General features: G+C 37.7%; 2 protein-coding genes across 5 annotated transcripts; one reads left to right on the top strand and one right to left on the bottom strand.

Moving 5' to 3' along the window:
• Positions 1-103: 103 nt before the first annotated feature.
• On the top strand, positions 104-8,041 carry LOC122074056 (sm-like protein LSM8). 4 transcript variants are annotated; one of them, XM_042638864.1, is made up of 6 exons: positions 104-240; positions 676-759; positions 2,477-2,517; positions 2,606-2,680; positions 7,544-7,596; positions 7,702-8,041. In XM_042638864.1, the coding sequence occupies exons 2-6, from the start codon at positions 723-725 to the stop codon at positions 7,790-7,792; spliced, it is 297 nt and encodes a 98-aa protein (XP_042494798.1). In that variant the 5' UTR covers positions 104-240; positions 676-722; the 3' UTR covers positions 7,793-8,041. The 4 variants fall into 4 exon arrangements, with proteins under 4 accessions (XP_042494798.1, XP_042494806.1, XP_042494814.1 ...); XM_042638872.1 differs by having other exon boundaries at positions 120-240; positions 654-759; XM_042638880.1 differs by lacking the exon at positions 104-240 and adding an exon at positions 249-364.
• A 3,345-nt stretch (positions 8,042-11,386) lies between these two features.
• Positions 11,387-16,298, bottom strand: LOC122087074 (probable signal peptidase complex subunit 2). The gene is made up of 5 exons (XM_042656093.1): positions 16,117-16,298; positions 15,885-16,036; positions 15,665-15,746; positions 12,004-12,146; positions 11,387-11,706 (listed from the first exon to the last, which is right to left on the bottom strand). The coding sequence occupies exons 1-5, from the start codon at positions 16,234-16,236 to the stop codon at positions 11,610-11,612; spliced, it is 594 nt and encodes a 197-aa protein (XP_042512027.1). The 5' UTR covers positions 16,237-16,298; the 3' UTR covers positions 11,387-11,609.
• Positions 16,299-21,667: the final 5,369 nt, after the last annotated feature.

A 21,667-nucleotide genomic window follows, 5' to 3' on the forward strand; every position in this document is an offset into this window, starting at 1 on the left:
GGTTTTATCCGATTTTCAATGTTTTGGTCCAGTTTCAGTGCTGTCCAATTTTCAACCGGTTTCACAATACCCCAATACGAAACTCCTAGAAAAGGCAAGCGTCGGTCCGGTTCACATTTTGAGAGAGAGAGAGAGAGAGAGAGAGAGAGAGTTAGTTTAAACAAGCGAGGCGGACGTACTGCCAAATCGACCAAGCGTCTCTCACAACTCACCAGAAGAAGCGTCTCCCACAACTCATAAGTAAGCCCTTTTTTCTTTGCGTTTTGTGCTCTCTCTCTCTCTCTCTCAGTCTATCATATATACGCACACGCACACCCTCACGCTATGCTCTCCTATCGGAAACCTATATCATTGGGAAACTTTTGTGAGCTTATGTTGCTTATGGATGATTTTATTTTATTTTATTTTATTTTCTAATTATCAAATATGCATCCTTAAATATATTGCCCCTGTTTGTGTTTGTGAAAATGTCTGAATGGATGTTTATTGCAGTTTCATGCTTTTAACTCAACTATATTTTTTGGGATTTTACCCACTATGTTGGGCTCATTTTGCTGAGAAATTTTCAATTTCCGTAGTTTTCAAATGTTAATTTTTTTTGGGAATAGAGTAATGTATTAGTATCCAAGTAGATGATGACGAAATGGGTTCAGGGTTGTGTTATTTATTTTGCAGGAGAGTTTTCTGAAGTTTAATAACTGGTGTTAAGAGGAAATTTAAAGATGTCGAGTGGTCCTGGACTGGAGTCCCTTGTTGATCGTAAGCAAACTCTCAGCTTTCATGTTTTGTATTTGCTGTTTATGGTTTATTTCCTGACACTTGTTCATTGGGAAATAAAGAAAAAAGACTATTGTCACTGAGATCATTGTGGTGTAATCATGGTAAGGATGAGAGGGAGAGTAGAGGTAACTTCAGAAGTATTAGACAGGCCTTTGAAGTAAATTTAGTTCAAGAACTGAATTTTAGCATGTATAACATAAAGATGACAAGGCATATGACAAGGGTCAGCTGGTAGGAAGCATGATAAGAGTACTTGGTTGGTGTATTTGAACTAAGTATTTCATGTTAGGGGGAAATATAGTAATAGAAGCAAGTTTGGGAATTTTACAAAATTAGGGTTTTAAGCTGATGGGATTAAGTATGAAAAGGGAGAGGGTAAATTTAAAGGTGAGAAGGTTAGGTTCAGCTATGTTACATGAAATATGGGCACAAGTGTTGAATTCAGTGGACCCCGAAAAATAGGATCCCGGAACTTGGGAGGCATGCCGAATTTCTAGAAAATGTATTCAATGCACACGACGCTGATTGTTTCTTAAGTACCAAGGACAAGCTCCTTTTTTGGGTCTCTGGTTGCACTGACTTTAAGAGGAGTAATAGTAACTTTCATTAGTGAAACTTGGAAGACTTTCTTTCTCTCAATTCTGCCTTCCTTTTATATAGCTGTCGATAACTTGTATGGCATAGTTGGGCTTTCCCTTTACCATTAACAAAATTTTCTTAAACAGACCCCCCTAAAAAAGGAAAAAAAAGAAAAAAGAAAAAGAGTACAGTTAATAAACTGATGAAGCAACCTAATTTCTGAAAATAGAAATGCACAAATTATTTTCTAAACTATCAATTTACTTATCCTTCATTGAACAATGCTAGGTTAATTCTAGAGACTAGAAAGCATAATAGCTCACCCATGAATTATCTAATATGCATACCAAATCCACTAACAAGAAAGAAAGAAAAATAGAAGGAGCAATCATACTTGAGTATTTTGATTGTTCACGATTAAAATTTGATCCTTGGCTCTACAGTTCTCACTTTGAAGCACAGTAGCATGGAAAATCTGAAACTGAATTCATTTCTTGTGACCTTCATCATTTCAGAGCTGAAGGTTTGCTATGTACTGAATAACATATTATCTACCCTAGGTCGTGGTGTTAAGGGAATAATTTTATGAGGGCATCACTCTACTTCCCACCATAGATGTAGTGATTACTGTTTTTTGGTTCTCATTCTTGATCGGGACTGGTTCTGGTGTATTGTACTGCTTTTTGGTTTTTTTATAGTATTTTTAATAATGACCTGTTGTTCTGTGAACAGAATAAGGATAGAAGATGGTACAAGAAACACAGTGTTATACTACCTAGACCTCCGTAGAATTGCAAAAATTCTGGTTCTTATTATTGATGACCATAAACTGGTCATGCCATGCATTAGTTCTGTGGTAGTTCTTGTGTTGGAGAATAACTTTACTCATTGCCAAATGTGTCTTGAGGGAAGCTAACCTAGCAACTGGTCTATTTATACTAAAATCTAAGGGGAGGGGGGGGGGACTACATATATCATTTTATCAGAAAATATTTTCTTATATCACAGGGGTTTGCTGGTCTGGGCTTCGTGTTTATTACTTACTGGTGATTGTAAAACTCTTTTTTCACACCACATTTTAAAAATTTTTAAATTTAACTATTTTCTTTATGTGCAGAAACAATTTCAGTCATAACAAATGATGGACGTAATATAGTGGTAAGTAGTTGAATTTTAGGGAAATATATTGATGAGATTTCATCTTGAAAGATCTATCCTAATATTTACTGCCATTTTTGTCCATTAGGGAATCCTGAAAGGTTTTGACCAGGCTACAAATATCATTCTCGATGAATCTCATGAGCGAGTTTACTCTACAAAGGTCTGTGCCTTTATCGCTTTGATGTAACTTCATGTTTTAGTTAAAGCCTTCAAGTAGCTTTATGGAGGGAAGTCTTTTTGTTTATTTTTATTCTTCTCTTTCTTTTGCCCCTTCTTGTGATATTGGCTCATCATTTATCCTTTATTTATTTTGTATGGTTGCCAAAAAAAATTAAGCTCTTTTTCTTTCTAGATGAAATTTTCCTACACGGACAGTGTGGGAACCATTCCTACTTGGACAGATTTTTTATGTGTGGAGTGTGGACTAATAATTTGACCATTGGATGGATGAGGCGAACCCCTGGGATCAGCCACATGTTAAATTTGGTGGTCCATCTCAATTTTATGTTCCACCATATATGTGTCATTTTCCCATATTTTTCAATGGTCCTTGTTTTTCAAATAGCCTTAAGCAGTTTGACGACTTCAAACAACATTTAAAGCCTTAAATTGACGTGTAGGATTCAGAACAATTGAAAATTAATTCGTGTCTAGATTATGACATGGACAATATGTCCCCAATTTTTGGGCTCCATTAAATAATGCCACATGAGGAAAATGAGTTGTGTGCATGGTTCAAGATCTCGCTGAGATCTCTTTTTTTAGATTAGCGAGACGAGATCACAGGGGAGGTGTAAAAACGACAAGATCTTGTCGCTAGATCTCGCCTCTCTCTGCTTTTTTGAAGAAAAAATACTAAGGGGCAAGAATTTTGGTGCTTTTGCTTGAGAATCTCCATTCCTATCTTATGTCATTTCAAATTTTCAAATGTATGTTAATGTGACTCATCAGTCATCAATGTTAGTTGTTAATCAATTAAGTAATTGGGTATGATGTCTTTTAAATTCTTAAGATTATGGTGTGTCATGTGTTGGTTGTGGAATGTGGATTGTGGAATAGAGCATACTAGCGTAGGGTCCGAAGAGGCGGAGACTACTTACATAGGGTACAAAGTCAAAGTACCATTTTAAGTTTGATTTTTAAAAAACTGATGTTTCCATTGTGTTTAGAAGTCCTAAAATAGGGTGTATACCTAGTTTCAGAGACTACAAAGACCATATGACCACCAGGTTGACCGCGAAAAAATACATGATCTCGGCCAGATCTCTCTTTTGGATTAGCAAGATGAGGGGCGTGAGCGAGATCTTAAACCATGGTTGTGCTTGGGGGAAGCCATTCCCACAACATTGGTGTAGAAAAATTGCTTCCCCTTGTTTTTTTATAAGTTTGTCTAAACAGATGTGTATCGTGTTTTCTAGTAAAAGTAAAGCTGCATTTGGGATTCATACGATAACGATTAAGAACATTGGAGTGATAATGTGATATACCTTTATGATGGCTAAAAAATAGTGCATACTATAAGGTTAAACAGGGACACCAATTAGGATAAGAAGATATACCTGTGGCATCAGGCTTAGACTGACGATGGGATCATGTCAGCCCCATTACAAAGAATCCCAAGCTATAGCTTACATGTTCTGCTTCTTCAAAAGTCCAAACTTTGAAGCATCATAGTCCATTTGATCTTCTTTCTACGATGAATAGGACTTTACTTCAAAGACGCTTTAGTTAATTTTTTTAGAATATTAATTTCTTTTTGGTGATGCAGTTTTTTATGTCTCAAAGTATTTCAAGAACAATTAGTACATCAACAACAACGATAGGGGTCAAACCCTAGGGAACCCCCAATGGGGTCTAATCCATAGCATGAGAGCTCACATCCATAGTATTTCTGTTACACCATCCCCCGTGTCAGCTAATGAAATAGCTGACCCTAATGTCCAAAGCAACAAAAAATTGCCTAACAAAAACAATGACCTTTCTTTTCCGATCAAATGAATGCATTTCCATGGCCAACCATCTAAGAAGCCTTTAACCAGCTAATCATTGTCCTGATGTTCCCTTCAACAATAGTACTCAACCAACCATTGGAAACAGAGATTTTGAGACCCTGTATAGCAGCCTTGAGTTCTGCGGGTGGAATTATTCACACAATAGGACCAAAAATGACCATATTGTTTTGGGTTGTCATCTATGTAACTTTCAATTCTCATCAATAAAGTTGTTATTTATCAAAAAGGGGAAAAAAGGAAGATATTTGCTTCATTTCAAAACGAACTGTCTATACCAGCTGGGTCTAGATTGCCAAAAAGTTGCCATCAACATTCAACTTACTTACATCAGAAGGCAGGAGTCCACTAATGCTGAATCAGTAGGGGCAAATCTATAGGAGACAAATGAAGGCCAGTGCCACATAAAATAGTCAATAAAGATGCCTATGAAAACCTCTAAATTTAGTACTATCTGGTGATCCTCAGCATAATTATTTCAATCACCTCTTCATAGATCTCTTCCCATCTCTCAACGTTGGGGGTTTCTTCCTCTCCTTCATTTCTCAATCACCTCTTCAGTAGACCTGAGTTGCTATCTTTGAACCAATAGTAGAAGTAATAGCAGATTAGTAGTTCCATTGCAATTCTCAAGGTTAAGGGTCTTTGATGGCTGCTCAAGAGGCAAACTATGCCCTTCGGTATTGGTGGAGCTTTTGGGAAATGGACTGGTTCATTCTATTGTTTAGTCACAGCCCTATAGGTGAGGGGAGACTCGGGCTGAGCTTCAATCTCTCATTCAAGATGAGTTCTACATTGTGATTCCAGAGGTTAGTGGTTTAGGACGGTTTCTCTTAGTCATTTGGTGGATTGGATCTTCAGATGTATCGCTAAGACCTTAATCTGTGTCACTCAAACAGCTTCTTCCAATAAAGGCCAATATCTTTTGATGGCAATCACTGATGCTCTTGCCCAAGAGCGGGCTGTCAAGGATACAATGGTGAGAAATGGTGTGATGCTGCTCTAGTATCTCCAACCACCCCCTCCAAGGGAAAAGAAGCTCCTGTTCTCTATTTTCTCTCTCTTATTGTATACCGCATAGCTAGTATACTTCTGTTTGGCTCCCATAGGTCAAGTGTTAGGGGTGCACTGGCCCTTTGTGTATACTCTTGATTTGTGCTTCTCACTCTTCATTTGGCTTCATTTCTTAATGTGTGTTATAATTCAGTTTTGTCTGTCTATTCAAACCATGCCCATTTGGATGCAAGTAGGTGGCTGGCAAGACTGCAATGATAACTGACACTTCTTAAAATGCAGCAATGTTATAGAACTTTGATGGTGGTTGTGTTAAAGAAAAAGTTACATAGAGAATGACATTTATTGGAACTTTAGAGACTGAATTTTCCATTCTCGGTTTATTAATTGAAAAACTAAAAGCTGTTTTGGCATTTAAAAATAACATATTTTTGGCTTTTACAGTGAAGTGTAATGTATTGAAATGGTGGTAATAGAAAAAAAAAAAAGAGGAAAGGGATACCGAGACATACAGTCGTAGAGAGTTTCCCAGACTTTCACCTATTTATTATGTATGCCATATGAATAACAGCTATGATACACAATATACAAGTATATATATTTTGTGTGTGTGTGTGTAAATTTGGGTTACGATTTAGCCAGGCTGGACTAAACCCAACCCTCAACCGTAGCCCAGACCACTTTCTGAAATTCCAGCCCAAGCCCAGAAATTTTGGGTGGGATCAGGTTTTTTGGGCCCAAGATGCACCCATAAGTGGCACCAAAAGTTCAGATTTTTATGTCTCTTAACACCAATCTATTAAAATGAGAAGAAAATGATCTCTTAATGTTTCTTTTGTTTACTAAAGCCTTCTATTTATTCCTTTCAATTTGTTGTCTACACTGATTCCACATTCTCTGCGGTAAATGCCTGAACTCTTTTTCATTCGGAGTGACAGGGTTAGGATTCCTATGATATAGTCCATGATCCTAAGTACCTTATAAAATATTAGCAGAGGTAGAGGAACACACCCTTTTGCTTTGGATAAGATATCTTTTTGGGTTTGAAAGCTATTTATCTGACCAACAAGGAGCTGACTGAGAACAGTAATGGGTTCTTTACTTTTCTATATGGAGCTTCCTTGTTGCCCAATTGGAATTTTCTAGAAGAGGCTTCTCTTGTTGCTTGAGGTGGAGTATCGTCGGTGAAAATAGACTCTTGAGTTTAGCATTAAAGAGAACTAAAGAAGATAAACATTATAGTAGTTCTATGTGTGGACCGCCATTTGCACCCTCGCAGGGTTGTACTAGTGCTAGGTGAGAAGGCAGGGATGGTGCATTTGTCAGGGTGCTTGAAGAAATAGGTTGGAGAGTACTTCTGGAAGGAGGCAAAGGGAGATTAGCTTAATGGATATTCTACTTGACCTGATATTCAGAGTGCTTTTTTCTACTGCAAGTTTGGTTTTCAACCTCATTATTTGGGCCATTTGGCACTTCCGAGAATATCTGGGTGACTTGGGTGAAGAGTAAGAATGAAGTTGGGTGTGTTAGTTTTTATTTTAACAACATGGATCAATGGTTATGGGATGCCAGTTGCATTCTGCACATTAAAATATTTCCAGAACTTCACATTCATAGCAATTAGGAATTATTAGTGAGTAATTTGCTAATTTTGCTTTCATTGGCGCATTTTATGTTGGGCCATCAAATGCCAGAGACTTGAGTATCTGGCTAGTAGGATCTGGACTTAGATGTATTTACTTTACCTTTTCTCTTCCGTGGGTTATTGTGTGTGTTGTTTTCTGCATGGATTGTGAACTTATCATTCATATTTAGAGAACAGTTGGTGATGACAGTACATATTTTCATATGCATGATTTGTTGTCATTTTTACAACCTGAGCTCCAACATTTTTTGCAGACCCTTTACCTGTTCCTTTCCTAAACGTTTTGAGTCTATAAGTTTCTGCCTCTTCTTTTAGTTAAATAACTCAAGTTCCTCAATTATTCCCTTTTTGGCAGGAAGGTGTTCAGCAACTTGTATTAGGGCTGTACATCATCAGGGGGGACAATATGTATGAACATCTCCATCTTCATTTAAATGATTTTTACTTTCATTGATTATTTTGCCTGCCTTTCTGGTCTACTCATGTATACTCCCTCTGTTTTTGCTCTTGTAGAAGCATTGTTGGGGAATTAGATGAAGAGCTTGATTCGAATCTGGACTTGTCAAAACTGAGGGCTCATCCCCTTAAGCCTGTAATCCATTGACTGGCAAGAATGAATTGGAAATCTAGACTATATTTTAGAATATCATGTAAAAGATGTTGAGACAATAGATGTAAACTAAACCCAACTTTGTTGAGCCGTATCCCAACTAAATGGGGTAACAAAGGTGTAAGGAACCCAAAATTTTGATGTTTACTACCTACCGACACTGACAGGGAGATTGCTCCCCATTATTTGTTGCCCTAACAAAAAATTTTCGAAGTGAGATGTTGAGATTCAAACTGGTTAGAATTGATGGATGTTCATTGGAAAAATTCATTTCAAGAAATGCTAGAGCATGTGCATGAACTTGTCTATTACATGTAGGCCATGGACCATCAGGATATGCACCAACCATACACAAGGCTACAGCCCGGTATTGCCATTGCGTCCAGTGTACGGCTAGGCGTAGCAATGATCTCCAGAGCTTGTGGATCTGCACCAGCCGACTGTGCTGCCACTCCCAAATCTTTCAAGGATGGTGACCCTGTTGAACTAAGAATCAGCAGGTTCAAGTTATTTTGTGGCTGATCTAAACGACATACTTGATGAACTCTCTTCACCTAATGCCTCAAGTTATTTCAACTGTTAATAACACTCAGATAATTGTCCTAGTTTAATCTTGATACCCTAGGAAAGCCTTTTGGTTAATTTACATATGTCCTTATAATTCCAACATGGTACAAGCAATTGGACAGATTTCCATTCTTATACCTTGAACACCACAAGGGGCATCTCTCAAGTCACCATCACAGTAGTTAGACACAATAACAACACAACTCAGCCTTATCCCAACTGAATGGGGTCGGCTACATGGATACAAGTGAAAAAAAGAAAAACTTTTGGACATCCCACTCACGCATCGGCAACCAGGGTCATAGCCCTCCAAGTGGCTCTGTTCGATACCATACTTGGGTGAAGACTTAATTTTTGCATGTCGCTTCTTACCAATTCATTAATGGTCATTTTTGCTTACCCCTAGCCCTTTTAGCTCTATCCATCTGCATCTGGTCACTCCTCTGTACTGGGGCATCCAAAGGCCCCATTTGTATATGCTCAAACCATCGTAATCGGCATTCTCTGAGCTTATCTTGAATTGGGGCGATTCCTAGATCGGTTCTAACCTGTTCATTTCTTATTCTATTTCTCAAGGTTTTGCCGCACATCCATCTCAACATCCTCATCTTCGCCACATTCAACTTATCTACATTACGCTTCTTGATTGCCCAACATTCTGCACCATACATCATAGCTAGTCTTATAACAGTCTTGCAGAATTTTTCCTTAAGCTTTAGAGAAATCTGTCGATCACATAACACTCCAGATGCACTTTTCCATTTCATCCATCCAACTTTAATTCTGTGGGAAACATCATCTTCTATCTCACTTTCCTTGTTTAAGGTAGAGCCCAATTATCTGAAGCAATTACTTTGCGGGATCTCTCTCCCCTCAATTTTCACTCACTCACCATCGATCCTCAATCTACTAAAGTTACACATCATATATTTCGTCTTTGTTTTATTTATCTTAAGACCTCTCGATTTCAAAATACATCTCCATAGTCCCAACTTATTGTTAATTTTTGCCACAGTTTTATCGACCAGAATAATATCATCTGCAAAAAGCATACACCACGGGATCTCTCCATGAATATCCCTGGTTAAATCATCCCTAATAAGAGTAAATAGGTAGGGGTTTAATGCGGATCCTTGATGTAATCCAATAGTAATTGGGAGCTGAGTACCCTGGCCTCTCACTGATCTCACATTGGTCACCACATCACCATACATGTCTTTAATTATATCCACGTATTTACTTGATACTCCTTTCTTTTCTAAAACCTGTCAGATTAAATCTTTGAAGACCCTGTCATAGGCCTTTTCAAGGTCGACAAAGACCTTGTTCAAAACTTGTTCAGAAAAGGATTGAATATTGGCTCTTGCAATTTTAGCCTGCTTGAGACAAACTTCTTCAAAACTTTGACAATCACATATTGTCTTAACAAACGTACAAGGATAGATGAGAATTTGTCACATCTTCATGTACCTTAAAACATGACAAATGATATACTTAAGTCACCATTTTTACCTAGAAGGAGGAAGATCCAAGATTTTACTAATGCAATATTGGTCGCCATGGGAGTTGAAAGTGAATTTTTCAGATCAATTCAGAGTTCAGAAGAGGGAAAAAGTCCTTCAAGGGTTTGTGAACCCTAGGATAATGTAGTGAACCTTCTCGTGCGGTGAAGAAAAACTTTTTCCAACAAAGTAATAACCCCCTATCTGTCCACTCTTCAATAAAATGACCAAATCCCTAGTGTTCAATTGCGTAAGTTGTCTTTATTATTTCTCTATCAAAACCATCCTCACCTGAAATGAAAGTTTCATTCAAATTTCTTCGACTCCCTATAAACCATAACAAAGCCTTTTCTTTCTCTGGAAAGGTTATTCATGAGATGAAGATGAAGGGAATCTTAAGTGACATTTATTCATTTTATCTCTTAAATAGACGGACCAAAGCGTGAGACTATCTTGCCAGACTAGTGGCAGGTGCCCACTACCCATCAGGGAGCTCTTGGTGAGGAAACCTTAGGATAAGTTGCTAAAACAGACAGGAGGGTGGTGAGGAGACCTTAGGATAAGTCGCTAAAACAGACAGGAGGGGAGAATCGACATGTTCAGTATAGTTCTGAAGAAAGACTGTTGGCATCAGATGGAGACATTTCTTTGGCCCCCTTCCAAATTAAAAATGTGGGCAGGGTAAATCTCACCGCCTGGTGACTAAGAAATTGGTTGGCAACTAAAGGAAGTAGGGCTCCTATTGACTAAACGTTGGTTCTTCAGTTTCCTTTAGAATGTAAGTAGCAATGAAGCCCCTACTATTTTGTTTGATTCAAAAGGCTAACAACCCCCACTCTAATGCAATAGGTAAACGAGTTTGAAACACACCCCTTTAAACTAGTTATAAGGAAGTTACGAAAGTCTTTCAAGACGGTAAGTTATAAAGAGTAGTTAAACTCCATCCTCAGAATTGATGTCTTGGTCAAAGCAAAAGAATAGAGCACTCAAAACATGTGGAGCTTCCCCAACCAAAGATCTTGCCTAAGATCTCAATTCTAATGTTTCTCCAATGTGTGGTAATCCTCATGGCTTAATCTGGGAGAATGAGCTGATCTCTCTCAGAGAAAACTTTCCCCAGAAACGCCAAGGAAATCGGCTGTGTGTGAGTAGTAACATAATATAAAGATGGCGGCATTTTGGGGAGTATATGAGATGTGGTGAATGTACTCCATGAAAGGAAACATTTTTTACTTTCCATTCAGTTGTTTCGTAGGGGAAAATGATAAGAGAGCTACTATACCCACAAATTTCTCCCAATACCAAGAACAATTTGGAGTAGATGTTTCCCGTTGAATCATTGAAAGAATCATTTGTGCAAAAGAGGTGGGAAACATCACATGGGAAACCCTCCATTCTCATACATCTCTCTTGCGCAAAGCAACCAAAAACACAAGAAAAAGGATTCATCCACCTTTTTTTTTCTTTGGGGGTGGGGGGTGAGAGCAACAACCTACAGAAAACCTGATCACACAGATACTTAAGTTGAAATCAAATTTGTATTTTAATTTAAAATTTGAGAACCAACACAGAAGCAAGGGCCTTAGCTAACAATATGAGACCCAATATCAGTATCTGGAAACCGGGGGGGGGGGGGGTTCTAAGCAGAAACAGGCTATGGAGATTAGTCAAGGTTCTCTGTGTTGGTGAAAGTTTTTTCCTCCCTCTAGCTCAAACTCTAATGCCTGAAGCAGATACACATTTCACTTATTCTTCCTAGATTCTCCGGTATACTGGTTGATTAGTCCTTCAACATCTTTCCAGAATAGACCTTCCACCAGAACTCCATCTTTGGTGAACCTGCAGTATTACATACAAATTCACTCACTAGAGAGGTAACGCAAAGGTGCAGACTAAAGTAAGATTTCTCTCATTAGGGTGCTCAGGTGAGGCATCCTTTGAAAACAGTGAGACATGAATCTACTTAACAGCCATCTAAATCCTTGTACTGGCATATTGGCATGACTCTCACATATCTGAGAATTTCTACGATGGTAATAAGATAAGTATCTCTCACAGAATCCTAAATCTAGAGACTATGAAAGAACCTTCAACTTAATTGGATAACTGCAAAGAGAGAGAGAGAGAGAGAGAGACCATTGAGTGACGCTCTTTGTGAACTCAACAGGTTTCTTGGCAGAGACTGATTTTGGATCAGCACTGGCTATCAACAATGTGTACATATCAGAGAATCTTGGCAACTTGGAAGAAACTACCAGCCCAGTGCTATTGAAGGAACCCTGCAAGAAACAAATGCAAGTGAAACAAAGACATCAAATAAAACCTTTCTTCTGTTTTTTGATAAGTGAACCTTCTCTAGTTTTTGCACCAAAAAAAAAAAACCTTTTTCTAGTTCTCCGAGAAGTACAAGATTGTTAGATTTTCTAACACTATCGATATCTTAAGTGTGTTCTGATTACCAATTACCTGAGCTAACAATTTCTGAAGGATCTAATTATGCATGTCAATGATACTTCAAATAACAGGTTTGAACCTTATTGTATGTTTCAATTGGCTTTTATAAGCCACTGCTTTGCTTCGAATGGAGCTGGTTGGGGGTAAGGATCCATGCATTCGACCCCATTTAGTTGGGATAAGGCCGAGTTGTTGTTGTTGTAGTCAGATAGTCAGTTATTTTCATAATTAGCAGGAATTGGATCCTTGGACACGGTACCACCAACAACCCCTGGTCTAAAAAAATCCACAGCTTGTGAATCTGAGTTAAAAAACCCTGTTTTAACAAAATTCCCAATTCAAAATTCCAAACCTATCCGTTTCTACCGAAGCCCTACCCCGTGAACACAAAACTTGAACCCCTTATTCCCCTTACAATGTTCCATGTGTACGAAACCCTAGTCCCTATTTCATCACATGCAGGCTGATGAAACGAGTCTTACTAACAATAAAAGAAGAAAAACAATTGTTTCATTTTGACATCACATTGCTCACGTCCTGGATTTAAAGCCTTCAATTGCATATTTCCCAAATGTCTTATCATGGCATCCGAATAACAAACCAGAGTTCAAGTGGATTTCTCCCAGGGTTTAAAACCATGCAATCAGTGGTGGAAGTGGTCAGTGCTGATTCCAATTCGAATGGGATCGGAATCGGCTTAAATCGGTCTGAAAAAACCCTTGAATCAGCATATTCAAGGAATATTCCAACGATTCTGGTGGTTTTAACCTAGAATCAGCCATATCAACTCATTGGAAATTGGGATCAGTGACCACTGATTCCGACATTCCTGATCTGATTCGCCGATTCTTGAAACCTTGGTTTCACCCCAAAGATCTAACCGCAGTGTGCAAGGGTAATATGCCCCCTTCATCATCATCGAGGGAGGTTTGAAAGGTGAAACTTCTACAATTCTGATATCTGTTATTTCCATAAGCTAGTTTGCCATCGACATTTATTTTCTCATGGAGGGAGAGACTTTTGGATGATGAAACGAGAATTGGAGATGCCAGTGGATCCAATCTCCAACACCCCCCCCCCCCCCACACCAAAAAAAAAAAAAAAGGTCAAGATAGAGTCTTGTAGCTGTTCCTCAAGCTCAAGTCTCTGAACTGCCATGTTTAATATTGCAGCCTTGCAGGAATCTAGGTTCTTGAATCTTGATCTACGGTTTGAAGTCAAAAGGTTATTATAGTTCTGTTCAACATATTCAGACCTTGCCACCTTTAAAAGAGTGGGGTTTAAGTCCATTCAAAATACCATTCTTGCCCCTTCAGTTTTGTTTTGGATAGAAGTTTTAGTTACTTATGAAGTAATAGGATTGTCCCTCATTTCCAACCTTCCCAACAAAACAGCTTGATGGGCAACTTGAGATTGTGATGTGACTCAAATAACAAACGGCAGTTGTTAAGTGAATCATTAACAACCCCCACACTCCAAAAAAAAAAAAAAAAAGTTGATAAAAACATCAAAGAGTGAAGGAAATTATATAAGTCCATCTAACTCAATACCACTGAGCAAAAGGCACAACATGATACATAGAAGACAGAAATCCTATTCTAAAGACAGGAAGCACCTTTCAAAACTGACTGGAAATTCATTATACAGTCAAATGCAGAAACTACTCAGCAACTTATAACAGTTTAAATCCTCAACCACACATATATATTTTGCATTAAATCTTGTTTATCTTTGCATTATATATAATATATTCAGGATCAAAGAAAAATAATCACTTATTTTTTTTTGGTAGAAGAAAAATAATCACATTATATATAACCAGTATAGTAGTCACTAAAGGGAAATATGTTTCTCTGAAAGGTCTCTACCTCCTTCATATTTACCATTCATAGTTGTCACGGTGTCTAGGAAACCCAAGGCATTAGAGAGGGCCTGGATGCAAGGCGACAAGGCACCCGCCCTAATTGTCAATGAACTTAGATGCCAAGGCACCGATTGCCTAGACAACTATGCTACCATTGGTTGCCTGCAAAGTAAGGGTACTTGGGCGGCATAAGGTAGGAACACAAAACCATTAAGTGATGCAACCCTTGCTTCTAAGTTAGAGTTCTCCCAAATATCTTTACCTCGTATACTAAAACATCCTGCGAAGATCCCCAATTCCTAGTTTCCTATACCAGAATCAGCATTCTTCATGATCTGTGGAATTTATAAGAGATCTTCCAACTATCTTCCTCAATTGAAAAAGACATTCCATAAAACTAACATGAGAAATAGACAGAGATCATATTGTCTGCCATTGCCTCCTAGAAGCCTCACTTTATTCACTGCAAGAACCAATAGAGTTTTAGGTCTCATTAATATTCGGAAACCTTTAGCTGCCATGTCTTCTTCTCCTGGACCACTAAAAAAATAAAGATTTGGTAACGGTCTAAGTACATATATTGTGAAAGCCTGGTGGTTTAAAGCTAACTGCATAAAGCTTTATCCAGGGCTGACCAAAATATTAAATAAAAAATACAAAACGATTCCCCAAAGATACTCAACAGCAGAAATTTTTCTACTCTAGCTCTACACCTTAAGACCAAAATACTCAAACCTACAACTTGATGCCTGGAACTAAAGGCCTAATGAGTCATTGAAAACCATAACTTCCTATCAAGACACTTCTCACCAACACCTTATGTATCACCTGCTTAATACCTACTCATACCCCTAAGATTGTGCACCCTGGTGATCAATTCCTTGGGTTCACCAATTTACAAACCAACCAAGGAGTTTCATCATCTCTCTTGAATTACCTCAAACTCGTTCCCCTATCCCTGATCACATTATCACTCATGGAGGCATACAAATAGTCGAATATATGAAAATTTACCCTTATGTATCTCTATCTGTTTCCATTATATCAAATTTTGGCGATTTATAAAAAGTAATTCCCACCATCCTTGCCCAATATGCTAGCAGGTGCGCATAACATAGGATGTAAAAGAGCCCTTTAGGTCAAACTATATTGCTCTTACCCTCACCTTCCACACAAGTTCACAAAGGTTAAGATTTAAGTTCAAATTTGAAGTTTCAATGGACATCTCATTTCAAAAACCATAAAAGAAAATTGTACTAAATATGCTAAAAAAGTTCCTCAACTAGTCCCCCACTAAACAACCACTAGAGCATAATGTAAAAAGGAGTTTGCAACAAGAAGATCTACACAACCAAAATTCGAATCCAATCAACAGAGAGAAATCAATCAAGTACAAAATTTCATTTTCAAAGTTTATGTAATCAAAACCATATAATTCAGACCACCAATTCAATACCATCCTAAATTAGAGAAACTTACAGGGGGTGGATAGGTGAATAGGATCGCATTCTTCTCCTTAGTGAATATGATCAGCTGCAACAATCCATTGAGGACAATATACTTGCCAGAGTCAAAGATTGAACATACTTCACGAATTTAAAATCATGAGAACGCCATGCATAATTTCTTACGACAACAAGTTACAGAGAGATAGAACGACAAAAAATCAAATGAAATCAACGAAAATAAGAAAGGATATAATATGATGCATCCGATCAGAAAATTTCTGTTCTCAGGGAACTTCTTCGGGTAGAATTGAGCCACGAGAGCAATGATTATGATAATGGCTCCCATGAACAATCTTATATTGCTCATCCTGACATCTTCCACGTATCCACGACTGACAACAATCTGCTAAAAGAAAATCCATTTAAAACTAAAACCCTCAAGAAACAAACTCTTCAATAATTTGAGAGATAGATTTTGTTTACCTCTGTAACAGATTCGTCAAGAAGATGTTTGATGGAATGAGGATCCATCAAATTCGCTTTTTTAGCGTTTTTGTCGTTGGAGTTACCATTGCTCGCCATTTCTCCCTTCTTCTCCTGCATTTGGGATTTTCTTTCGTGATTTTGTCTGAAACGTCTGAGGCTCGGAGCTTAGGGCTCTTGCATAGAGGAGTCTATTTTAGAAGCCGGGTTGCTTTATTTGGTTGAACCAACCAGACCGGGGAGGGATAAAGTAAACCACCAATTATGGGCTCAATTGTATTGGGTAGGCCCGATAGGGGTGTCAAAAAGTTGGCCCGTACCTGTAGGTTCAATCTGAACCGACCGATTGTAGCCTAAGACTGATCCGACTGATTACTAAATGTGTCGGGTTCAAGCACTGACTGATTAGTAGTTGAGCATTCTTGGTGCAAGGTAGTGACTCGACCAAGAATGACTGAATATACTGTGAACGATTGATAACCAACTGTTTATAGCCCGATTAGTTCGTTTAAGCGCATTTAGCCTGATTACCTTAAGCCCAAAATTATGGACCAGTACCCAACTGACATAATTGTGAGCATTCTTGGTGCAAGGTAGAAACATGTTTATGCCTTGACCTACAAGGCTTGATTACCTAAATGGTGATTAGAGTGAGACTTTAAATTGGTGGAGATCAATTTGGCTTAACCGAAATCAACTAGTTGACACCCTAGTATTTGGATGATAGTTAAAATCGTATATATCCAAACAATTTCTTTTCATCAGTGGTGAAAAGGAATTTATTCTCCACTCTAGTTATAACCATTGGATTGCATTAGGGAGAGAGAATTTCGATTTCAACAATAGGAAGTGGGAGTATAATAATGACCCAAGAGTCCAATCACATGTTCACATCCTCATTGGAGAAGAAATTTTCTCTTCACCAATGGGATTGTCACAAACATAAATTGAAGAATTATTAACTATAATGTCTATAATAAAAGTTTAAAGTAACTACAACATTCAAGAAATGAAAACCTAACTGTAGGGGGATTTAGTTCTCCTTGACATTCAAGTTCTCATGGATAACTGATCACAAATGCTTTAATAGTTTTCAATAGAAAAAGCACCATATCTTCCTCACAAAGAATCCAATAATTATTAAATCCATCCTAATTAATCACATATAACTGAACTTTTAAGATCAAGTTTCCAAAAACAATACATTGGGTCCAATCCAATAAAGGTGGGCCTTAAAACTTGTCACATGTAATAGCCCAATGGGAAACTTACCCATCTACATGGGGAGATCGGTCTTTTCCGCCTTTAGATTGGATGTTTACCCTCATTTTCTGGGGTTAGCATGATAGTCAAAGTGAGAGACAATGTTGAGTTGGAGCACTAAATTTGAACTGAAGGCCTATTGCACTTGGTTGCAGAATGGGCCAAGTTAATCTAAGTGAATGACTCTCATATTTGTGATAGGTTGCGCTTAGCCATTATTTTGGGGGCCTAATTAAGATTTGGGCTTGGGTTCCTTAGGAATTGATGGACTTTCCATAGGACCCATTTTATTGACGGGTTTCATTACAACTTTAGTTACTTTAGCAGCTTGGCCAGTCACTTGAGATTCCCGATTGTTCCATTTCTTGATGTTAGCAATGTTATAGCGGTCAAATAGGATCATTTTCTTCTCTCAAGACCTTTTTCTTTTTTTCATCATGTGGGAGTTAGAATTAATTCCCGTTTATCTACTTCTATTCATGTGGGGGAGGGGGCAGTGGGGAGGAAACGTCTGTATTTGGCTACAAAGTTTATTTCATATACTGCTGGGGGTTTAACCTTGCCTGAGCACAAGCCACTGAGCCCAAGCCTCTCTTGGGCGTAAATTAGGGTTCACATAGAATTTTGGTTAGTTACAGGGGTGGTACTAGAAATTTTCCCTTAAAAAAAAGAGATCATGCTTCTAAAAAAAAGAGAAAAAGAAAAAAAGCATTCAACAACCTAGAAAATTAAAGAGATTTGACAAAGCCAAGCAAAAATTTAGTCATTGAAGACAATAATGGCTTCTATATCAAATTGCTTGGGGTGCACGTCTATTTATTGATTTAGTCCAAAGATTTAATTCAAAATAGAGGGAAAATTTCTCCCAGCCATTAAAAGAGTAAATGTGCACAATCAATTCTATGTATACATCCAAATTGACTTAGACCAGGAGGCCACATGACAACAAATGGAAGTTTGAAGTTGATATATCCACTTGTTCAACACGTCTAATTTAATGATTCAATCTTATGGGTTGAGAATAAAAAATAGAGGGAATGGGGCAGGGTTGCAGATGGGGGTGGGGTGGAGTTGAAGAGTAAGGTGGGGGGGGGGGAAACTTAGGCGTTGGCATGGGTGATCAGTTGCAAAGAGAGAATTTGTTGAGGGAGAAGCAGGCAGACAAGGAGAGGAGGCAGAGGAAGAAGAAGAAGGAGAAGTGAGTCCAACAGAGGTGGGAAGTGACATTGGGGTACTTTAGGAAGTTTATTTTCGTTTTTGTTCTGGACCCATAGGTAATAATAAACTTAGGGGATTAACTAAATATTTTCAAAATTTTTGAAAGCATAAGAAAAATAAAGGAACCGAAAAATTATTGTCTAAAGAAAGAAAGAAGAACGAAAAAGAGAAGATGTGAAACTAGTAAATGCAAAACAAGATTTAAATCTACTTGTCAAGTAATTAATTTTTTCATCTGCTAGATCTTGGTTTTTTTTTTGGGGTGGGGGGTGGTTATGGGGGAGGGGTTAGTGTCCCATTTGGCTATTCAGTACACACATATGAGATATATATGTTTCTAAAATATACCCACATATAGGGGTGAAATAGGGCCAAGTTTCTTAAAATCCCAACTCAATCCTGCCAAGTTCCTACTCAGGCCTAATCCTGAACCCAACAAGGTCAGGCTTGGTTGACCCTAGTTGGTTCTGTTTTTTTTTTTTTTTTTTCTCCTACGAAAGGGCACAATTGTTAAGTCTATACTTACCAAAGAGGGTAGGGGGTTGGGTAAATGTTAAGACTACGATCAACCCTTGTCCACTTGTAATCCATAAATTTGCAGCAAAACAAAGTAGTCAATTTGGTTATAAGATAAACATTTTAATCACCAGACATCACCACAGCTCCCAGAAACTGGACAAGCCAAAATTTACCCCGGTTCTTCATGATTGCTACTGTATTTAAAGTTCATATCAACACATGATAGGAGACATAAAGACAACCTATATAAAGAAAATGGGGAAAATAATTTAGCCATTTGGTTGTCTTAGCTCAGTAGGTAAGAGTATGTGGCTTGTGTAATACATGATGTGAATTGAAGTCATACACACACGTGATATGGGTTGAAGTCATACAGATAGCTTGTGTAACACATGATGTGGACTTAGGGGAAGGGGAACACTATTACTAAATACCATAATGGATCAGGGTTAAAATCGGGCCAAGTTGAATTGAACCAGATTGACCCTCATAACTAGGGTAGACAGAATTCGAATTCAAGATGGGCCAAAGCAGGTTCGGACTGTTAATGCAAAACATACACCCCTACCCATATGCTATGAATCTATGGGCGTTCCTTCCTGTTTTTAGGTTAAGGTAAGGTAATTGTCCTGGTGGAGTTCAGGCAATGAGAAAAAATAAATAAAACTCATACTTCAAAAAGAAAAACTAGTGGAGGAAAAATCATTCAATAACCTTAAAACTTAGGAGGGAGGGAGGGAGGAAGACAAGAAAATGAGTCCTTGCTGACAATGTTTTACAACAAGTTGCTTGGGTTGCACGGCATCTTATTGATTAGTCAAAAGATTCAATTGAAAAGAGAAGCGATTTCCACCAACAAGCTTCTCAAGTTGATATTTTCTCCCTCTTTATCTATTTGGTTTGGCTTCTCCCAAACAACTTTGAGTTTAATATTTTGATTTTATACATCGTTTACTTTGTGAGTTTTGAGTATTACTTTGTAAAATTGGAAGAGGTTTACAGTAAGGGAGTGTACCACCACCATCGAAAGCCATAAGGCTGTTATATTTTAGAGGTCAATTCACATACATCCGGTTGCATCGATAAGGGATATCTATGGTCTTAAGGAAAATATCCATTATTGGTATCCCTTAACCTTCATCTTCACTTGATTCGTGCTAAATCTTTAGAGGACATACACTGTCTAAGTTAAACTTCTCTCAACAACCTTTTTTATTACAAGTTTTTTAGAATAGTTTTTTACCATTATTATTATTATTTTTTTAATTTGATTAGCAAGATGAATTTTATAATTACGACTACAATTTATCGTTAAAAAAAAAATTATGATGTATTTGACCAAACTCATCATTTTACACAAATATAGACCCAAGGGCATTATTGTAAAGCATACTTTTTGTGGTCCATAGCACTTAGCAACTGGTCCTTTGTGTGGAGGGTTTCAAGTCTCATATGATTGCCAATGAGGTCACCATTAATTATAATTTCTATGAAGCCTAATCTCATGGACTCAACGTAACTAATGGTTTAAGGAATAAAAGGAAAGACTTGGAACGTCTGTATTTGGCTACAAAATTTATTTCATACATTGCTAGGGGTTTAACCTTGACTGAGCACAAGCCATTGAGCCCAAGCCTCCCTTGGGCGTAAATTAGGGTTCACATAGAATTTAGGTTAGTTACAGGGATGGTACTAGAGATTTTCCCTTAAAAAAAATCATGCTTGAGAGGAAAAAAAAAAAAAAAAGTGAAAAAAGCATTCAACAACCTTGAAAATTAAAGAGATTTGACAAAGCCAGGCAAAATTTAGTCATTGAAGATAATAATTAATGGCTTCTATACCAAATTGCTTGGGGTGCATTAATTTATTGATTTAGTCCAAAGATTTAATTAAAAATAGAGGGAAAATTTCTACCAACCACTAAAAGAGTAAATGTGTACAATCAATTCTATGTATACATCCAAATTGACTTAGACCAAGGGGACTCATGACAACAAATGGAAGGTTGAAGTTGATATATCCACTTGTTCAACACGTCTAATTTAATGATTCAATCTTATGGGTTGAGAAGAAAAAATAGAGGGAATAGGGCAGGGTTGCAGATGGGGTGGGGGAACTTAGGCGTTGGCATGGGTGATCAGTTGCAAAGAGAGAGAATTTGTTGAGGGAGAAGCAGGCAGACAAGGAGATGAGGCAGAGGAAGAAGAAGAAGGAGAAGTGGGTCTAATAGAGGTGGGAAGTGACATTGGGGTACCTTAGGAAGTTTATTTTTGTTTTTGTTATGGACCCATAGGTAATAATAAACTTAGCGGATTAACTAAATATTTTCAAAATTTTTAAAAACATAAAAGAAATAAAGGAACCGAAAAATTATTATGTCTAAAGAAAGAAAGAAGAACGAAAAAGAGAAGATGTGAAACTGGTAAATGTAAAACGAGATTTAAATCTACTTGTCAAGTAATTAATTTTTTCATCAGCTACATCTTGGCTTTTTTTTTTTTTTTGGGTGTGGGGTGGTTATGGGGGGAGGGGTTAGTGTCCCATTTGGCTA

The sequence above is a fragment of the Macadamia integrifolia genome, chromosome 1 (assembly GCF_013358625.1).
Source record: "Macadamia integrifolia cultivar HAES 741 chromosome 1, SCU_Mint_v3, whole genome shotgun sequence".
In the NCBI taxonomy this organism is placed as follows: Eukaryota; Viridiplantae; Streptophyta; class Magnoliopsida; order Proteales; family Proteaceae; genus Macadamia; species Macadamia integrifolia.

Bases quoted from the DNA above. Each gene is read 5' to 3' on its own strand.
- LOC122074056 (XM_042638864.1), top strand. From the start codon at position 723: ATGTCGAGTGGTCCTGGACTGGAGTCCCTTGTTGATC. The intron at 760-2,476 runs GTAAGCAAACTC...CTTTATGTGCAG, and splicing joins ACTGGAGTCCCTTGTTGATC to AAACAATTTCAGTCATAACA. The intron at 2,681-7,543 runs GTCTGTGCCTTT...CCTTTTTGGCAG, and splicing joins AGCGAGTTTACTCTACAAAG to GAAGGTGTTCAGCAACTTGT.
- LOC122087074 (XM_042656093.1), bottom strand. From the start codon at position 16,236: ATGCAGGAGAAGAAGGGAGAAATGGCGAGCAATGGTAACTCCAACGAC. The intron at 16,037-16,116 runs GTAAACAAAATC...TTCTTTTAGCAG, and splicing joins TTGACGAATCTGTTACAGAG to ATTGTTGTCAGTCGTGGATA. The intron at 12,147-15,664 runs GTAAGTTTCTCT...TGTTTCTTGCAG, and splicing joins TATTCACCTATCCACCCCCT to GGTTCCTTCAATAGCACTGG.